This window comes from Dendropsophus ebraccatus, chromosome 14 (genome assembly GCF_027789765.1).
Source record: "Dendropsophus ebraccatus isolate aDenEbr1 chromosome 14, aDenEbr1.pat, whole genome shotgun sequence".
NCBI lineage: Eukaryota > Metazoa > Chordata > Amphibia > Anura > Hylidae > Dendropsophus > Dendropsophus ebraccatus.
Window position 1 is genome coordinate 12,609,035 of NC_091467.1, and position 20,723 is coordinate 12,629,757.

At 43.2% G+C, this 20,723-nt stretch overlaps 1 protein-coding gene and 1 long non-coding RNA gene across 2 annotated transcripts in view; one reads left to right on the plus strand and one right to left on the minus strand.

Annotated features, from left to right (window-relative positions):
• Positions 1–18,286, plus strand: part of LOC138772637 (uncharacterized) — a 72,239-nt gene extending 53,953 nt beyond the window's left edge. Inside the window, exons 3-4 of the long non-coding RNA XR_011359791.1 lie at positions 16,976–17,083; positions 18,206–18,286. This is a non-coding gene — a long non-coding RNA (uncharacterized lncRNA). The remainder of the gene's footprint in view (positions 1–16,975; positions 17,084–18,205) is intronic.
• Positions 1–20,723, minus strand: part of LOC138772635 (fer-1-like protein 4) — a 38,522-nt gene that overhangs the window by 5,592 nt on the left and 12,207 nt on the right. The window contains exons 15-30 of the mRNA XM_069953166.1: positions 20,138–20,338; positions 19,594–19,707; positions 18,123–18,284; positions 16,936–17,104; positions 16,054–16,151; positions 15,175–15,300; positions 13,301–13,349; positions 12,016–12,113; positions 11,204–11,335; positions 11,016–11,126; positions 10,528–10,655; positions 8,323–8,493; positions 7,454–7,608; positions 6,771–6,946; positions 4,407–4,492; positions 4,123–4,221 (exon numbers count right to left, since the gene is read on the minus strand). Coding sequence (XP_069809267.1) covers positions 4,123–4,221; positions 4,407–4,492; positions 6,771–6,946; positions 7,454–7,608; positions 8,323–8,493; positions 10,528–10,655; positions 11,016–11,126; positions 11,204–11,335; positions 12,016–12,113; positions 13,301–13,349; positions 15,175–15,300; positions 16,054–16,151; positions 16,936–17,104; positions 18,123–18,284; positions 19,594–19,707; positions 20,138–20,338 — 2,075 coding nt within the window. The remainder of the gene's footprint in view (positions 1–4,122; positions 4,222–4,406; positions 4,493–6,770; positions 6,947–7,453; positions 7,609–8,322; positions 8,494–10,527; positions 10,656–11,015; positions 11,127–11,203; positions 11,336–12,015; positions 12,114–13,300; positions 13,350–15,174; positions 15,301–16,053; positions 16,152–16,935; positions 17,105–18,122; positions 18,285–19,593; positions 19,708–20,137; positions 20,339–20,723) is intronic.

The following is a 20,723-nucleotide window of genomic DNA, read 5'->3' on the forward strand; positions in this document are numbered from 1 at the left end:
TCCAACTTCAGCAGCCCCAGCTAATCATCATAATCGGGTTCGGATGGACTTGATATCATCTGTAATGATAATACCAGTATGGTGGCTTATTTGTTTCCTTTATCAGTCTTTGGCTAACAATATTAAAGGGGTACTCTAAAAATGTAAAACGAATATGTACGTACCAACAAATCTCTCCCCCCCCCCCCCACCCAAACTGCTGGTACCATTGCATTGACAGCTGAGTCCTGGGGTCCACATCTCTACTGGTGCCAGTACTTGACTGTCAAAGAGGCGTGGCATAGAGGAACTGTGCCCTAGGCCTGCAATGCCTCTCTCTTCTCTTTTCTTTGACACAGTACTGCTGGAATAAAAGTAATTTTTTAAGCAAGTACCGGCACAAGGAGAGAATCGGACCCCGGGACCGGACATGGATTGTCGCAGGCAATGCAATGGTACTGGAAAGGTGTGGGCTTGTCAGTGCCTATAGATTAGCTTTAAGATTTTTTATATAAGGGTTCGTTCACACTGAGGAAAACAGGCGGAAATTCCGAGCGGAATTCCTGCCGTGAAATAAGCTCGGAATCCCGTCTGCCTCAATATCTCAATGTTATGAGCCTCCGCTCTCTGTCAAAGAATTGACATGATTTATACATAACATTAAGACAGTGAGGCAGACAGGCATTCCGCTCACAATTACCGCCTGTTTTCCTCAGTGTGAACGCACCCTACAGCTGGAGCAGCTGTCAAAAAGAAAAAAGTGTTACTTACCTGCCCCAGTCCCCCACAGGTTCCACTGCAGCTCCCTTCAGTTTCCCGCTGCTCTTCTATTCTCCCTGCTTCAAGATGACGTGTCGACACAGGACTTGCCACTTGCCAATCAGCACTCACTAGCCAAGATGGGCTACCACTGTGGCTAGTGAATGGCTAAGTGGGCAGGTTCTGACATTTCATCTCAGATGTAAGAAAACTAGTTGGAACCGCAGCGGGACCAGCAGGGGACTGGGGTAGGTAAGTATCGCTTTAAAAAAAAAAATACAACAGCATTCTAAAAAAAATATTTAAATTCCACATGTCCACCATTAATATATATATAGTTGTTGAGCGATAATACAGATCAGTAGACGAAAGATGTGCCTCGCAGGAACTTGGTTAAGCAGTAGATCTTTTCACAAGCTGATAAGCAATTCTAATAATAACTGAATGTAAATGTAGCTCTAGGCTGTAATAAAAGTAATTCACGATCACTGCAAGACCATTGAAGCCATGTATTTACAGAGCTACCTATGGGGAATAAATTAATTCAAAGAAACAACCTGCTTCTTAAAGGGAGCCTGTCTGGTTAGGTATGCTGCCCTCCATGTCTGTGGCTTATGCCAGTATATACTGTAAATGACAGGCTCATACACTTGGATAGCATAGCATGTGATTAGTGCTGCAAGAGAAGATTCACCGGGGTTCAGGACCTGCAGTTTAACTATAACACACATATTCCTGCATAGAGAGCTCCTTATTTCAAAAAAACAATGCCACGAAGCTATGGTTATTATTTATTAACTGTTTTTGCAAAATATGGCTTTTTTTTTGTTTAAACCTGTTAACACAGTTTTATATTCTCCTCAAAATTAGGATCATATTTAGCTTCTATTTTACTGTGTCCATCAACCCACTGGTGCCATCCGTTTAATGACAGTAAGTCCTTCCCAGTCATGTCTTTTAAAATGCACACGATGCCTTGGTTAGGGTAAAAAATTATCTTTTCATCTGCAGAAGTCGAGTCAATGTGGCGTGGCCTAGAGTGTCTGTGCCCTAGGACTGCGACACCTTGTCTAAACAGTGCGCATCTGCCTTAACGATCCGAAGCAGCACATGTGCACTGTTTACACAAGCAATGAATAGGGAAACTCCCACCAGGGGTATTTCCAATGATGAGGAGGGCAGGGAGGAAGAAAGTAGAGGTGTTGCAGGCCTAGGGCACAGACACTCTAGGCGACGGCACATTGACTCAGCTGTTGCGGATTAAAAGATTTTTTTACCCTAACCAAGGCATCAAACGCATTTTAGGGCTATGTTCACACTACGTAAAAGTACGGCCGTACTTTTGGCGCGGTGGAAGAATGCCTTACTTTCAATGGGATCCCGGCCGGAGCGTATACACATCGTATGCGCTCCGGCCGGGATCCCATACGGGGCCGGAAATAACTGACATGTCAGTTTTCTGTCAGTTCACACTATGAAGCGAGCAGCTCCGGACGCTTGCTTCATAGTGTGCAGGGGGAAGCTCTGATGCGCCCGTATCAGAGCTCTGCGGCCGGACAGATCCCCTGGCCGGTACTTAAAGCGACTCTGTACCCACAATCTGACCCCCCCAAACTGCTTGTACCTTCGGATAGCTGCTTTTATTCCAAGATCTGTCCTGGGGTCCGTTCGGCGGGGGATGCAGTTATTGTCATAAAAACAACTTTTAATCCTGCAACGCTGTGTCCAACGGCCGGGGCTTACATTTGTATATGCATTAGGCTGGCACCACCTCTCCGTCCTTCCTCCCCACCCTCCTCATCATTAGAAATGATCCAGGAACATTTACTGCTGTTTGAGCTTTGCACAGGTGTCTTAACGATCCAGCCCATGTTCATTATACACACAGGTGGGGAATAGGAAGCAATCTGCCTGGAGCATTCCTAATGATGAGGAGGGACAGAGAGGGTGTGCCAGCCTAATGCATATACAAATGTAAGCCCCGGCCGTTAGACACAGCGCTGCAGGATTAAAAGTTGTTTTTATGACAATAACTGCATCCCCTGCCGAACGGACCCCAGGACAGATCTTGGATTAAAAGCAGCTATCCGAAGGTACAAGGGGTTTGGGGGGTCAGATTGTGGGTACAGAGTCACTTTAAGTACCAGCCGCGATGATCTGGGCAGAGACCGGCCGTTCCGTGAGCGGACGGATGTTCACGTTGTGTGAACATAGCCTGAAAGACATGACCGGGAAGGACTTTGGATACAATATGGCTTTAAGGTAGTGCATAGAGGTGAGCACAATTTGAGCATGCTCGATTATGATAGTTCAGTATTTGAATACTGATGGCTGAAGAACTTGAATGCACCCCTAGGGAGTCCTGAAAAGACACGGATATAACCCATGACCTATGGCTGTATTCATGTTGTCCCAGACTTCCTAGGGCTGCATCTAGCTTCTTCAGCCACTGGTATTCAAATGCCAAAGGATCACACTTGAGCATGGTTGAGTTGCGCTCATCTCTGGTAATGCATTATTTTAGCCAATTGTACAACTGTCTTGAATTTATAAATATAAGTTGGCATTGGCCATTTACAACAGCTGAAGCAGAGCAATCCATGGTGTCACTGAGAGACTTGAAAAGTGCCAATCGGGAAAAGTGCACCGAAACATCTCAATGATAGATGCATATAGGGGTTGTCCAGGGAGATGATGATGGCTGAAGCTTTCAGGAATTCCACATAACAACATCAGAGACATTGTGCAGCTATCAGACATCACATGCGGGCGGGATATGCCCCCTCCACATCTTGGAAGGCTTATTTCTGAGACAGGGAATTGGTGGACTAAGCTCCAGGGAGCTCAAGCTGTCTTCTACTCCCCGGATTATTTTATATGTAAAGGGGCACTCCAGCAAAAAAACAAGTCATAAAGATTTGTACTTTGCTTTTATTTAAATATCTACAGTCTTTCAGTACTTATCAGCTGCTGTATGTCCTGCAGAGAGTGGTGTTATCTTCCCAGTCTGATACAGCGCTCTCTGCTGCCACCTCTTTCCATGTCAACAACTGTCCAAAGCAAGAGAGGTTTTCTATGGGGATTTGCTGCTGCTATGGACAGTTCCTAAGATGGACAGAGGTGGCAGCAGAGAGCGCTGTGGCAAACTGGAAAGAATACACCACTTCCTGCAGGACATACAGCAGCTGATAAGTACTGGAAGACTTGAGATGTTTAAATAGAAGTAATTTACAAATCTGTATAACTTTCTGACACCAGTTCATAAAAAAATAAAAATAAAAAATTTCTGCGCGCCCCTTAAGTTTTACATTTCCCCCTTCATGGCAAGTAGTTATTGTACAACAGGCAGCAATATTCAAAAGTGAATCTGAACACTGTACATACCCTTTGACATAGATATCACTTGAAGGCTCCCCAGTAAATGGATTGACATCATCTAGAATGACATCATCGGTATTCCAAATAATGACACGTAGCTCATAACTACAAAAAAGAAGTTCTTGTAATTAGGCGAGTGATCTACACAAAATACACGTCTCATGGCTACATTTCTGTTTCTCAGGCAGAACTTTATGTTTTTAGATTTTTACCATGAAAAGATAATCTAAATATTTATCCATTCATCAACATTGGTGGAAAATATGATGACAGATATTGGTCATACTTACCTAACGGGCTCCCGTGGTTTGATGTTCACCGGTGGGGGGGCAGGAACATCATTAGGGAACATGTCAATCCACATGTGAAGAGACCCCTGTAGGATAAAAAGAAATCTGGTGATCACATGCTATGTAATATTACACCGAGGTTTACAATAAATAATATGGATAAATTAGCCAAAGACAGGTTATTAATTCACTAAATAGACTTGTTTGTGTAAAGAGGATTTTTTTTTAACTAAGTAGGCTATTGGCTTGGTAAAAGGGGTACTCCGGCGAAAATCTTTTTCTATCAAACCAACTGGTTTCAAAAAGTTATATAGATTTGTAATTTACTTCTATTTAAAATACTCAAGTCTTTCAATACTTATCAGCTGCTGGATGTCCTGCAGGAATTGTTGTATTCTTTCCAGTCTGACACATTTCACTCTGCTGCCACCTCTGTCCATGTCAGGAACTGTCCAAAGCAGTAGAAAATACCTATAAAAAATCTCTCCTGCTCTGGACAGTTCCTGACATGGACAGAGGTGGCAGCAGAGAGCACTGTGTCAGACTGGAAAGAATACAGGACATACAGCAGCTGATAAGTACTGGAAGACTGGAGATTTTTAAACAAAAATAAACTACAAATCTGTAATAACTTTCTAAAAACCTGTTGATCTGAAAGAAAAAACTTTTACTGGAGAACAACTTTAAGATAGATTGGAACGATTGCAATGCGTGCAACCCTTAAAGGGGTACTCCAGTGATTTTTATATATTACTGTCCTTGCATACAACATAATGAACATGCTTTTCTTACCTCACCACGCTCCCCTGGGATTCTCCTGTGCTGTCTTCAGATCCCCCGCTAAACACTCCGGCTCTTACTTTTAAGGCGGACCTGTCTCGGCAGTGATGACTAATCACTGGCCATGCGAGACAGGTCCAGCTTGGAAGTGGAAGCAGAAATGTTCAGCAAGGGGCCCGGAAGATGCCACAGAAGGACCTCAGGCGAGCGTGGTCATTATGGTATATGCAAGGACTGCAATATTTAAAAAGTTTTAAATGGCCGGAGGACTCCTTTAAAGGGAATCTTTTTTTGCTGCAATTTTTATTTCAATCTGATGACACTGGCAGCTTTTAGAGCAAGGAGACACATGGTACCTTCCATATATCTGTCTGTGCTTCCAGAAAGTAGAAAAGAGATTTTATCCTATAGTACAGTCATAGAGGCTTTCCTTGGCTCCTGACTCCTCCCATACATGACCCCGCTTGGGACTTGGCTTCTAGGTGTCAGTCAAGCAGGGAGGGGAGAGAGGAGACATTCCAGCATGCAGTTATTCAAAAGCTTGGGAAAGTCCCTGTGTATTATACAAGACCATTTTCTATATTCTGGAAGCACAGCTGAATATATGGAAGGTACCATGTGTCTCCTTGTCCTAACATTTATTTATTAATGTTAGCAGAAGTACAGCTGACAGATTCCCTTTAAAGGGGTTGTTCACAAAAAAATTTTTCTTTTAGATCAACTGGTGCCATAAAGTGCCAGGGATTTCACTTCTATTAAAAAATCTTAAGTCTTCCAGTACTTATCAGCTGCTGTGTGTCCTGCAGGAAGTGGTGTTTTCTTTCCTGTCTGACACAGTGCTCTCTGTTGTCACCTCTGTCCATGTCAGGAACTGTCCAGAGCAGCAGCAAATCCCCATAGAAAACCTCTCCTGCTCTCCAGAGTGGAAATAATACAACTTCCTGCTGGGCATACAGCAGCTGATAAGTACTGGAAGGCTTGAGATTTTTTAATAGAAGTAAATTACAAATCTCTGGCACTTTATGTCAGCAGTTGATTTGAAAGAAAACATTTTTGGATGTACAACCCCTTTAACTTATATCACTGTTAGACACACATTGCCAGTTTACACAGTCACGTATTGATGCTCATTCTGATTACTTGGTCTTTTAATCGTGTCCAGAACAATAAAAAAATCTTCATAGAAAACCTCTCCTGCTCTGGACAGTTCCTGGCATGGACAGAGGTGGCAGCAGAGAGCACTGTGTCAGACTGGAAAGAAAACACCACTTCCTGCAGGGCATACAGCAGCTGATAAGTATTGAAAGATTGGAGATTTTAAATAGAAGTAAATTACTAATCTTTGGCACTTTCTGACACCAGTTGATTTGAAGGATTTTTTTTTTATGCTGGAGTACCCCTTTAAATAGTAAATTAGCACATCCAAAGTGTGGAAGGACAAAACAGTAGGAAAAGAGAGGAACCCCAGCTATACCTGACATATGTTTTGCACGTGAGGGCTTTACATTGTCATCTAAATGAGTCTTTATGAATTGTAATAATTTGACAAAGCCAAACAACATAGGTTTGCATCCAGCTGGTTACCTGTCCCAGTCCTGGGCTCTCCGGGTTGTTCAAGGTTCTCACTTCTACATGTTCCGGGACTAGCCTGGTACCGTACTCCGGCATCTCATCCCAGTGCTGAAGAACATGGAGTGCTTTATGTTCATCGTAAGCGGACAGCAGCTCATCTTCTTGGTTCTTATCTTTTGTGAAGGCATCTAAAAAAAAAATGGATAGATATAAATATATATAGATATAATTGTGATCATGCATAGGTGTGGTTTTGCTTGCACATGATGATTTCTAACCTGCTGTATGTCCTGCAGGAAGTGGCGTATTCTTTCCAGTCTGGCACAGTGCTCTCTGGTGCCACCTCTGTCCATGTCAGGAACTGTCCAGAGCAGGAGAGGTTTTCTATTTCAGATTTGCTGACATGGACAGAGGTGGCAGCAGAGAGCGCTGTGTCAGACTGGAAAGAATACACCACTTCCTGCAGGACACGCAGCAGCTGATATGTACTAGAAGATGTGAGCATTTTATTGCCTGATTATAGATCTTGTCAGGGTGGAATGTTCTGTGACTCTGGGGTCGCGGTCGCAGCCACCTGCGAGCCACAATGCGGCATCGGGCACTTGTATAAGTGACACAGTGCTGGTGGTTGCTGGTCAGGAATCTGTGGGCAGCCCCGGCCTTATTTTTTATGTCAGCCTTTCCCATTGTCTTACCTTCAGGGAATGTCTCACTGGGAATCTTGAAGATCTTGTTATTCACTTTGACTTCCTCTCTTCTATATTCTGGAGCGGGTAGATTGTGCTTCTTACATAAGGAGCTTAGAATCTGTGTAGGTTTGAAGGCGTCTCTCCATGCATTGTAACCCTCTCTGTAGGGGAAAAACATTTTAAAGGGGTTGTTCAAGCTCAGAAAAACATGGCACCTCTCCTGTTCTCCGTTTGGGTGTGGTATTGCAGTTCAGTTTCTACTGAAGTGAATAGAGCTAAATTGTAATACCACACACAACCTGGAGACAGGGGTGGCGCTGTTTTTTTTTACCTATTGTGAAAATTCTTTTTTAAGAAATTGACGGTAGTTGGGATCGCAAGCAGTTTTGCAATATACTTGCTTTATTTTTTTTGTAAGTTTATTATGTTTAAATCACTATTATACATATGGCCACTAGGTGTCTCCCTTCATGGGCTCCATGCTCCCTCTGTGCTGATTTTTGGTCTTTTCTCTGTTCTAAAAAGAGACCAAACACAGGAAGTCCCCGTCCTTTGCCGCTCACACATAGAGAGACCCCTGTCCATTATGCAGGTTGTATATCAGCTGAGGGCAATAACTTAGACTAGTTATATTATTACCTATTACTAATTCTATTATCAGCTCTGCAGCTTACCAGGAGACCATGCTCTTTGTTATGTAACAATTCAGTCAGTATAATGCCACTGTGTGGTTACAGAGGTCTTGGTGCTGTGTGACAGGAGAGCTGACCGTACAATGCAAGTAACCCCAGGATTCTCTGCTACTGGATGTGGATGTGCAGCAGCAATGGACTGTCACTATGTAAAGATGAATGACACGCTTCCTTCATACTCACACGTCGTATTGCAGAGCTAGGCCACAGTTTGGCCGGTGATTACTGTAGAAGCGATTTTCCAGATCCAACTTGGTCTCCCCAATCAAATCATCTGATCCAATAATGTCGTGATCAAAGATGGAAATGGTCAGTTCTGATTCTAATGGGAAGGAGATGGTGAATTCAAACACTCTGCATGAAACGAAAAGGAGAAAAATCGAGTTAAAAGTTCTGCCCCTTGTACTAAGGCCGTAAGCAAATCCTAGTACAATGGAAAGAAGAACGGGATTTATTTTTTATCTTCAATTTGATAACCCTGGAGGGTCATGTAGAATCTTTTTTACACCACCCTCTGCTTGAACAACTGTAAAATTCTTAATAAATTTTCTTTGTTATTTGTGAGTTGACCACGTCGGCAGCAAGTGGTTTTAAAGGGGTTATCCAGGATTAGCAAAACAAGGCCACTTTCTTCCAGAAACAGCACCTTACTTGTCCTCATTTGGGTGTAGATTTTGCAGCTCAGGTCCATTGAAGTGAATGGAGCTGAGCTGTAATACCACACACAACCTGAGCACAGGGGGTGCTGTTTTTGCAATAAAGTGGCTGTGCGTTTTCTAATTCTGGATAATCTCTCTCGCTTCCATTCTCCCTCACTCTCTCCTTCTCTCTCTCTTTCTCTCTCTTTCTTTCTCTCTCGCTCTCTTTCTCTTTTATTCTCTCACGTTCTCTCTCTCATTCTCTCTCTTGTTGTCTCTCTCATTCTCTCTCTTGTTGTCTCACTCGTTCTCTCTCTCTCTTTCTCTCTCTTTTTCTTTCTGGTTCTCTCTCACACATTCTCTCTCTTTCACTCTCTCTCTCGTTGTCTCACTCTCTCTCATCTCTCTGTCACTCGTTCTCTGTCTTGTTCTCTCTCACGTGTTCTCTCACTCTCTCCTCTCTCTTTCTCGTTATCTCACTCTCATTCGTCTCACTTTCTCTCGTTCTCGCTCTCTCGTTCACTCTCACTCTTTTGTTCTCTCTCTCGTCTCACTCTCTCTTGTTCTCACTCTCTCGCTCTCATTCTCTCTCTCATTGTCTTTCCCTCTCTCTATCGCTCTCTCTCTCTTGTTCTCGCTCTCTGTCTTTCTCTCTTTCTCTCTTGTTCTCTCTCATGTGTTCTCTCTCACTCTCGTTCTCGGTCTCTCTCGTTTTCTTTCTCTTTGTCTCACTCTCTCTTGTTCTCACTCTCTCACTCTCATTCTCTCTCTCTTGTTGTCTCTCTCGTTTTCTTTCTTTCTCTCACTCGTTCTCTCTCTCTCTTTCTCTTTTTCTTTCTGGTTCTCTCTCACACATTCTCTCTCTTTCACTCTCGTTGTCTCACTCTCTCGTCTCTCTCACTCTCTCTCATCTCTCTGTCACTCGTTCTCTCTCTTGTTCTCTCTCACGTGTTCTCTCACTCTCTCCTCTCTCTTTCTCGTTATCTCACTCTCACTCGTCTCACTTTCTCTCATTCTCTCACTCTCTCGTTCTCGCTCTCTCGTTCACTCTCTCACTCTTTTGTTCTCTCTCTCGTCTCACTCTCTCTTGTTCTCACTCTCTCGCTCTCATTCTCTCTCATTGTCTTTCCCTCTCTCTATAGCTCTCTCTCTTGTTCTCGCTCTCTGTCTTTCTCTCTCTTTCTCTCTTGTTCTCTCTCTCATGTGTTCTCTCTCACTCTCGTTCTCGGTCTCTCGTTTTCTTTCTCTTTGTCTCACTCTCTCTTGTTCTCACTCTCTCGCTCTCATTCTCTCTCTCTCTCTCATTGTCTTTCCCTCTCTCTATCGCTCTCTCTCTCTTGTTCTCGCTCTCTGTCTTTCTCTCTCTTTCTCTCTTGTTCTCTCTCTCATGTGTTCTCTCTCACTCTCGTTCTCGGTCTCTCTCGTTTTCTTTCTCTTTGTCTCACTCTCTCTTGTTCTCACTCTCTCGCTCTCATTCTCTCTCTCTCTCATTGTCTTTCCCTCTCTCTATCGCTCTCTCTCTCTTGTTCTCGCTCTCTGTCTTTCTCTCTCTTTCTCTCTTGTTCTCTCTCTCATGTGTTCTCTCTCACTCTCGTTCTCGGTCTCGTTTTCTTTCTCTTTGTCTCACTCTCTCTTGTTCTCTCTCTTTCGTCTCTCTCTCTCTCTCTCTCTCTCTCTCTCTCTCTCTGTCACTAATCCTTCTCCTGAATGCCATAGAATATAGCAGTACCTTCAGTTAAGCATTACTTACTCTCCAAACACTGGATTCAGCTGCTTGGGAATGTATCTCTCTTTACTGTCCATCGTCTGTTCTCCGACTTTTACTACGACATATGGATCCGCCTTCCCGTTTGGATCGGCCGGGGATAAATTTGTTGCCTATAATGAACCACTGAATGTGAGTTACACCTATACAGACATCTCCCAGAATGCTGCCACACACAGCTGATCGCCAGATGAGTATGGCCGCATGCTCTCTAGTTTCCAGGACTAGAGATGAGCGTTATTGGACCGTGCTCAAGTCTGATCATTCAACATTTGGTTACCGGTGGTTGAAGAAGTTGGATGCAGCCCTAGGGAGTCTGGGAAAACATGGATACAACCAAAGGCCATAGGATATATTTAACCTCTTCAGCCACCGGTAATCACATGCTGAACGATCGGACGTGAGCATGCTCCGGTTGCGCTCATCTCTACCATTTATCATTAGGAAGCTCTTTAATATCCAAATATTCTTACTTTTACAATGTAAATTCTCACGAGCACTTTGACTGGCCGGTTCCTCGGCACACCCTTCATAATCTGGAATTCATCAGTGGCCTCACTCGAAGGGTAGATATAGAAGGAACCCTGGGAGACAGAGACAAGAAGTCATGAAGATCTTGTATTCCAAAACCAGTCATATACTGACCAAGAGTAAAATCTACCTTATACTTTCCCATGAAGTTATCTTCATCATTGCCGTCTTCATCATCCAGCGCCTTGCCCCGATGCAGAGGAAATACATATAACCAATCTTCAAACCCATCAAACTCTTTCTCAAGTTCTTCTTTATAAATCTGCCGCAAAATCACTCGGTTATTAAAGGGGAACTTTCGGCTAGTAACACTAATCTAACCTGCTAATGGCTCCCTAACTACACACGGGACGCAGAGGATAAGATTCCTAATTTACTTTTATTAAAACATCTCCAGTCTTCCAGTACTTATCAGCTGCTGTATGTCCTGCAGGAAGTGGTGTATTCTTTCCAATCTGACACAGTGCTCTCTGCTGCCACCTCTGTCCATGTCAGGGACTGTCCAGAGCAGCAGAGGGTTTTCTATGGGGATTTGCTACTGGTCTGGACAGTTCCTGACATGGACAGAGGTGGCAGCAGAGAGCACTGTGTCAGACTGGAAAGAATACACCACCTCCTGCAGGACATACAGCAGCTGATAAGGGTTAGAAGACTGTTTTTTTCATAGTAAATTACAAATCTCAGGCACTTTCTGGCAGCAGTTGATTTGAAAGAAAATACATTTTGCTAGAGTTCCCCTTTAAGGGTTCAGTTCAGAACTTGTAAAAAGTATGCTCATCTCTATACATGGTCCTAGAAGTATACACCCTATGTGTAGACACTGCTGTATCTGCTTATATGTTACCAAAATGGCTGGCAGAGATGATAAAACTTCTGTATTAGTCAGTGATGCATGGCCGCTTTGTTCTTTCCAATGTAATCCATATCAGTGCCATAACATACCTTTAAAGTGGAGATGACTTTCCTCTTTGGTTTCACAATCTCTACTTCTACTATTTCTTCCTCGCCTGCAGCATCCAAGGATTGTATATTCACTCCATCTACATATATAATACAATGTACAATATATATCATTTATAGGATAAATCTACATAGGATGAACAAAAGAGTGACTTTTCAGATTACAGTGTTAAAGGGGTACTCCAGCGAAAATCTTTTTCAAATCATCTAGTATCAAAAAGTTATATAAATTTGTAATTTACTTCTATTAAAAAAATGTCAAGTCTTCCCATATGTATCAGCTGCTATATGTCATGCAGGAAATGTTTTATTTTCAGTCTGACACAGTGCTCTCTGCTGCCACCTCTGGCCGAGACAGGAAATGTCCAGAGTAGGAGAGGCTTTTTATGGGAATCCCCATAGAAAACTTCTGCTCTGGACAGTTCCTGACAAGGACAGAGGTGGCAGCACAGAGCACTGTGTCAGACTGAAAATAAAACAACATTCCCTGCAGGACGTACAGCAGCTGATAAGTATGGGAAGACTTTAGATTTTTTAATAGAAGTAAATTACAAATCTATATAACTTTCTGACACCAGCTGATTTGAAAGAAAAAGATTTTCGCTGGACAACCCCTTTAACTGTCCTGTCAGGTATTGGGGTCTCAATACCGTGCTCAGTGTTTAGTACTATAGCAGAAACTGTAAAATCTATGATCTCCATTGCAGGGGTGCCAGTAGGTGACAGAGGGAGCTTTCTTGTTTTTCTAAATAATCAGTTCCACAGTCACCACTGACCTCTCAATCCTCTTAAAGGGAACCTGTCACTATGAAAATGCTACATAAGCTATCACCATCATGTTATAGAGCAGAAGGAGCTGAGCGGATTGATATATATTTTTATGAGAAAAGATTCAGTATAACTTTATTGATTGAAATCTCTGATGTTTCCATGCTATTGAGTGACTCCGCCCACTGGACTGCATACCATATAATGATCAACATGTTACAAGTTATACTGAATCTTTTCCCATAAAGTTATATATCAATCTGCTCAGTTCTTCCTGCTCTATAGCATGATGCCGATAGATTAGATAGCATTGTCTTGGAGACAGGTTCCCTTTAAATAGTCAGTCCATTACAGTCAAGCTGCAGAGGGCTGCTTCTGTGTCATGTATCATTATCAGATAAGGTAATCCATGGTGTATGTGTATATTATTGTGTCTTCAAGAATAAATGCCCTACAATACCATAGTGTGTAAATTGTGTAGGTTTCATAGGTATCTTACCTCCACCTTCCTCATTTTCAGCTTCTTCATCCTCTTCAGCACTTTGCAACTAAAATAAATTGATTGATTCGTTATATATCAGTAATATACGTTCCACTATATAAGAGGCTTTTCTAGAATATACTCTGGTGTATGATTCCTGATAATGATACCTGTAATCTCTAACCAATAATCCCCATGCAGGTTTACCTCTAGATCAGAGCGGGGCAATGAGGACCAGGGTTAAGACAGTCCTGAAGTTCCCAACAAACATTGATAGCAGGAAAGAGGCCATGTCTCCGGTCACTGCTGACACTTAAAGTGATACTGTCACCCCTGTTTCTTTTGCTTCATTTTATTGTTGGACAGTGTCAACTAGGCGGGGCTTCATGTCCTGGCTGGTGAGTATAACTGTCATGAAGCCCCGCCTAGATGACATTGTCCACCGATAAAATGAAGAATTTTTAGAGCAGAAATAAGACACAGACAAGTGTTATACAGGTGGTGTGGTGTGCCCCCAAGGTGTTGTATTGAAGGATCGGCCGGTCACTTGCTAGATGGTAGAGTGTGACGCCAGTTCTATGGTGGTTGGCCGAGATACAGCTGGGCCTAGTGATGATATATCGTGACGCCAGTGCCTGTTAGGTGTCATGGCTCGCCTGATTTTAGTTTATAGGGCCGGTTGTACCTTGTTTCCATGTGGACAGTGACCTGCTGGGCTGCTATGGGGTCCCTTGGGTTGTTATTACGGTTGACTGGAGTGGTGTAGTGACCCTCCCGGACTATCGGTACTGCCACCCACAGATAGGGGAGATGTCCCAAGGATGTGGTGTACACTGTGTTGATGTGAGGAGAAGAATCATTTATCATAAATAATCTCTGGTTTGCTGTAAAAGTACTTGTGTGCAGCAGAAAATACAACTTTCTCTTGACAGGGTACGTTTCTCTTGAGAAAGCACTTGATAAGACACTTGATAATACACTTAGTAGAACACTTGATAATACAGGATCCAGTTCTGTGATAGGAGTATAGTGAGAAGTATAGTCATGCCGACCAATTTGGGTGTAGAAAGATACAAAGAATCAGAGGAGCAGAGAGGAGGATGTTGTGAGACTCCCAACCCAAGTAGTACTGTGCTCTGCCGGGATGTTGGAGGATGAGGTAGAAGAATACTTAGAAGAAGAGAATACTTTGTGCCCGTGTTTTGACCTTTGGGTCTTTGCACACCCTTATGCCCACCAGTGTCGGGTGACCTGTCCTATGAGGGTGACACAAGGCCCCAGACCTTGTTGCCTGGGATGAGCGGACTGCTGAGGTTTCCCTGCTGACAACCGCGCTGCGAGATAGAGTTCCTAGGCTCTTAGCAACTTTGCTCTATCCGGATCAGTTCCTAGCTTACTGCTGTCTGTGGATACTGTCCTGTACTGTGACTCTCCTAGTCCACGGCGTGGGTTGAGATGATCTCTGACTTGTCCTCTCCTGTGAGGGTTCTAACACTGCATAGTTGTGTGTAGAATAGACTAAGAAGAAACTGCTAGCTGTGTCATGTCTTGCTTCCTACCCATACATTGATCTGACTAAGACTGAACTTAAGGGAGGGGGACCTCCGTCCTGGTACCTACTCCATAAGTGGGACTTGGTGAGATGGGGTAAGTATCCGGGGCTCTAGCCGGGGGTCGGACGGCCTTCACCCCGGGACAGGGGTGACAAGTTCCCTTTAATATGTGGTAATAATAATAATAACAATTATACAATTCCTATTATAACCTTTAGCTGTCCAGGCATGATGGAAATTGTAGTTCTGTAACACCCGGAGGGCCGCCGTGTGACACTCCTGTTTTAGATAACTCTTCTTCCCTAAATCCACCTATTCTGTGCAGACACCGGCACTTACTTGATCTGCTAGTTCTTTCAGAGACTCGTAGTATTTTGTCCACCAGTCCAGCTCTTCCGGGTCCGGACGCTCTTCCTCTAGTTCTTCCTCTTTGCTAATTACTTTTCCCAAACTCTTCAAAGGGTCCTTCAATATGTAGCAAAAATTAGCATATAATAATAATATCAGCAAATGGATACTGTATACTTCTACTAGGTCTAGTGAAATAGTCGTAATTGTGTTTGTATATATTCTGTGAATATTCGTGATTGCGTTTGTATCCATACACTGTGAGCGATGAGTATTTAGGCTATGTTCACACACCGTATATTTTCGTAAAATCACAAACGTTGTACAACAGCCGTGATTTATACGGAAATATACGATCATTGCTGCCTAGGAATCGCGGCCGGAGCGTATACACATAGTATACACTCCAGTCGGGATCTCTTGCGGTGCCCCAAACAACTGACATGTCAGTTTTCTGCGGCCACTATTCAGTGAATAGTGAGGACCTCGGCATGAGACAGGCACCCGGAAGCTTGACAGGAAGAATCCATTCAAAGACCCACCGGGGGAAGGGGGTTCTGAGCCTGCCGGGAGGGAGATGCTTACACAGGATTAACCCTACACCTCCCTCCCTACCTGGACAGCATGCAGTGTGGCCAGTGCTGTGTCCAGGTAGGGTTTCCACATGCTTTTTGCGCGTGGGACTGGTTCCCAGACACCACTTCTGGGTTTGGGCTGGTGGAGGCCCCCTAGTGGTGGAGGCCCCTGGGCACGTGCCCCTTGTGCCCTCCCTTTAATCCGGCCCTGGTTACATCTATGAATGTCTGAGACCACCCTATACTCCTCTGAGACATTTATATGCACAGTTCTAATCTGGGGGTCCAACAATACCTTTACTAGGTTGAGGGGGTTGAATCTGCCATCCTTGTCATCCTGCTCCATGTTGAGAACCACTGGTGGAGGAGGCAACCGAGGAAAGATTCTCTTCTCTGCAAACGTACAAAATCCTAATGTTCATATTTAGTTAAATGTAATATAGAATTCTGGGTATAAACCTAGAATGTAGCCTTTCTGATGTGTCTTTATTGCTACAGCCTTAAAGGAGAACTCTGGCGAAAAGTAAAAATCTATTATGTTAAATAAAGAATTTATACTTACCCATCCCTGTTCCCCCATAATGCAGCCTCTAGTTTTCTCTCCTGTGTCGCCAAAACCCGCCAGGAACTAACCAGTCAGTGATTGTAGAGGTGTCCCGTCTTAGTCACTGACTAGCTGAGGGGGCATCTCTGAGTCGGGTTGTGATGTTACAGCACCGGTAGCAACAGGAGGCCGATTGGAGTCTGTGAGCAGTGATCCTGTGCTGCAAGGAGCACGAGGGTGGGTAAGTATGACTTCTTTATTATTTTACCACCCGCCCTGGATTTTTATTTTTCAACTGAGTTCTCCTTTGAATTAAAGCAATGATCATTCACAGTTATCCTACAGAGACATAATGAATTTTAAGCAAAGATAAAGATAACATTAAAAGGTGGCTAAAACTATCAGTGGGGGTCCTGCTGCTGACCAGCACTGTGCCCCCTCAATTCTGCTCCGTTCTCCCAGCAAAGCTAGCGGTGTATTGTTCTAATGAAGGTGAGATTTTATGTAACTCCATATACTATTCGCTCTTTCCTAGGAGAACTGAAGGGGCACAGCGGTCAGTCAGATGCTCCTGCTCCTTCATCAGGAGTCATATCTTTAGATTTTCACAACATGTCATCATGTCATCCTTACGCTTGGGTTTAGCTTCCGCTTCTTCGTTCATCTCTTCCAGTTCCTTTGGTGCAAACTTCATCAGATGAGACACCACTGCCGATCCGACCATAACCGAGCGGCCAAATGCACGCTTCTCCACCACGAAGATACTCAGAGGCGGATGGAGGTAGACTTGTTCTGGAAGTTCCTGTGAATTAATTGATAGTATCCCCTTATGGATTATGCTAGATATGGGGTCATGAGTCGTGCTATATATGGGGTCATGGGTCGTGCTATATATGAGGTCCTGGGTCATGCTATATACGTATAGATTGTAATAATTTAGAGAAGGGCTGGGCACCACCAAATTCTATTATGTAGTGGCAGATGGGGTGCTACATGTGAAAATAACATAGAAAATATTGGGTTAAAGTATATAAAAATAGCTATCACAGGTTATAAAAAAAAGTAAAAAACATGTAATGACAGTGAAAATAACTTTTATGGCGCATACAGCAAAGTAATATTATGGAATATACTACATCTGGACTCTCAACATAATGAAGCGACATGATCTAGCAGCAATAGTCATTGGGTGTTAACTTCTTTTTAAAAATCTCCAGTCTTCCAGTACTTATCGGCTGCTGTATGTCCTACAGGAAGTGGTGTATTCTTTCCAGTCTGACACAGTGCTCTCTGCTGCCACCTCTGTCCATGTCAGGAACTGTCCAGAGCAGGAGAGGTTTTCTATGGGGATTTGCTACTGCACCGGACAGTTCCTGATATTTGGCAGCAGAGAGCACTGTGTCAGACTGGAAAGAATCCACCACTTCCAAACTTTTAATTTCTCCAGAGTACCCCTTAAAGTTTTATAAGGGCTTATGGTTCTCTGACAATACATTTAGGTTGACATACATTTGCTCTGTCTATCATTATTGATAAACACAGTAAAAGTCTAAGGCTAGGTTCACACTATGTAAAAATTACGTCTGTCTTCCATAATATTGGCCGTCATTAAGAAATTAGCATCTGTCTTTTTTTTTTAAATAACAGATGTTATTTGCACATAGACGGCCGTCATTTTTACATGGTTTGAACCTAGCCTTAGACAGAGAGATGGGTAGGTTGTCCAGTTGAGGATATATACAAAACACAGAATTACTGCTTCTCTGCACAGGATTGGCCCCATTCTCTATAATAATCACCATAATAATTTTTCTACTCACCACGTTCACACACTTCACAAGTTCAGTGAAATTAGGGAATTCTTTGTAACTCAATATAATCTCAGATTCCACCATTTTTCCAGCACATTCAATCCGCACCTGAGGCTGCTCCACTTCAAATAAGTTTATTCTACGTAAATCTCGAAGTCCCCAGAAAAGAACCTGTAAGTACAAGCGTATAAATAATTCAGGTGTATGATTAAAAAAAAGTGTTTCTATGGAAAAAAAATGAGAGGGAATGTATCAATGTTTTTTGTGTAGGCTTTGGTGTAAACTTGTGGAGCGATCACTTATTTGTTCAAAATTTTTCTTGTTAAGCCCTCCCACTATTACAAAGCAGCTACAAAGTTGCAGATAAAGCCTGTCAGGGATTTGTTTACAGAAGGGATGGGGGAGGAGGGGGAGACAGAGAGAAAAGACAGACAGATTTTTGTGTCTTCAGCAGAAAGCAGTAGCTCAGAACTAGGGGAAGAAGACTAAATAGATAACAGCAAATATGGAAGGAATTAGTATTCTCACCATGGGCAGCAACATATGAAAAGTTATGTTTGAGTGGGATACCCCTTTAATACTTGAGACCGATGTGTTGAAAATGCAAACAGGCCTGTATTGTATAGCTGAAATATTAGTTTTCATTATGTGATTTGCTCTAGATGTTCTATAATACAATGCCCCTATAATAGAGTATATGAATAACCATCCAATACAGTGCCTTATTACCACCAGTGCCCTGGGAATATAGAGGACTAAGGCCTTATGCATACATCAGGGAAATCTATCTGGATTTTCTTCTCAGGAAATCTGGATACATTTCCTGACCCATAGGGTTCTATTGGGCACAGACACCCTTCAGGATTTTTCCTGAAGGGTGTCTATACTGGACATTTCCTTTATTTTTACAGAATTCTGGCATGGATACCCTATAGAGCTCAATTCCATAAAGCTCCGGATGGGCATCCAAAAACTGTCCGGAATTCTGGATGTGCTGCTTGCCAGGCCACTATTATCATCTGGGAAAATACTGGCTGATGCTGCACCTGGCCCTTTAACTGTATGCATTTCCAATCAGGAGCGCATATATATATAAATGTGACACTGTATTTGACAGGGCAAGGAGCCGTTGGCTCCCGGCACTGTCAATTACTCTTCTGGCTGGAGGCAGCATTGTACCTCTGGCCAAAAGCAGCCATGCACTCCTCCAGCTCTGTGGCGCAGGGGTGATGATGATGATGGAAGTTCCAAGGTCCAGTCCATAGTATATAGCCTGTAATGTATAGGGAGCATATATTAATAGGATCTTACAGAAAGAAAATATTTCCAAAGAAATTTCCAGCAGCTACCTTTCCATTGATATGCGAGGGATCCTAGATGCAATGTCTGTCTCCGGCCATCTTGGCCCCTTTAGCAATCACAGGTTTTGTCCTGCTCAAACCAAGTATTACAGAAGGGATACAATGAATGGAGTATATACCTCTATTCTGAACTCCTTAAGGACTGGACGTATTCCTTCTGGAATGATGTAGCGCTCCATTGTTTCATCTATATACTCAGGTTCTCTTGGTTTCACATAGTCAGGTAGAGCTGGCTACAGTGATTTAATAAAGAGGTCATTAAAGTCTCTAAACGTTATGTTTCTGTACAATATACATTATATTTATATTATATGTTTTAAATCCACTTGAATAAGCAATGTAGAAACAAGCTATACCTGTTGCTTACTGATTATACTTTATAATATTTAAAGTGACCATGTCCCCTTAAAATCATTTGACGTGTCGTACAGACAGCAAAAGTTACTCCCACTGATTTTTAGAGGTGGGAGAAGAACCTGGCTGAGTGCTTCTCTCCCTGACATACTGCACTGTTTATAGATCCTGTTTCCTCCAGCAAGACAGATGAGGCGGTGAGCTGGGGAGTGAAGCGCTTAGTTGTGTGCTTCTTCCTGGTTCTAGTGTAGGTCTGAACAGTCAGACCCCGACCTTTTAAAAATCAGTTCAGTTCTATGACATACATACCTCTCTCATATATGTTCTGTTTTCAAGCTCGATAAGTTCAAATGTCGCTATTAACTCTCCGGCAGCCACGTTACCCCTCATGATATCAAAGAACTGCAAGGATGGTTGGGTGTATTTAGGACCTGCTTCTTCATTCTCCTCCTCATCTAACAGTGTTACTATAGGAGTGGCAAAGGCGTTACCCAGAAAGTCCGGTGCCCCCTAAAAAATTGTAGAAAGGTTATCTTGGAAATCGTAATTTAGTGTATTTTAGAAAATAAAGGTCTAAATAAGAACAATGTGAACTCTATAGTTGATAAAGAATATTGCACTGATTGTTTTAAAGCTTAAAGGAGTTGTCCAGTGTGGGGGCACTTTTTGGGGGGGACCGGGAAGGAGGTGGCTGAAATAAAAGACGTTCACTCACCTCCCCGGTTCCAGCGGCGGCTCACTCATCGCGGCGCTCCGGTCCCCGGTTCCCGGCCGCTTCCGGGTGTCTGACGCCGCCCGAGACGCTACGTCTCAGGGCCGCTCAGCCACTCAGTGAAGGAGGCGGGATCTGTGTGAAGGTCCACCAAAATGAGGGCAGCTGATAAGTACTGGAAGA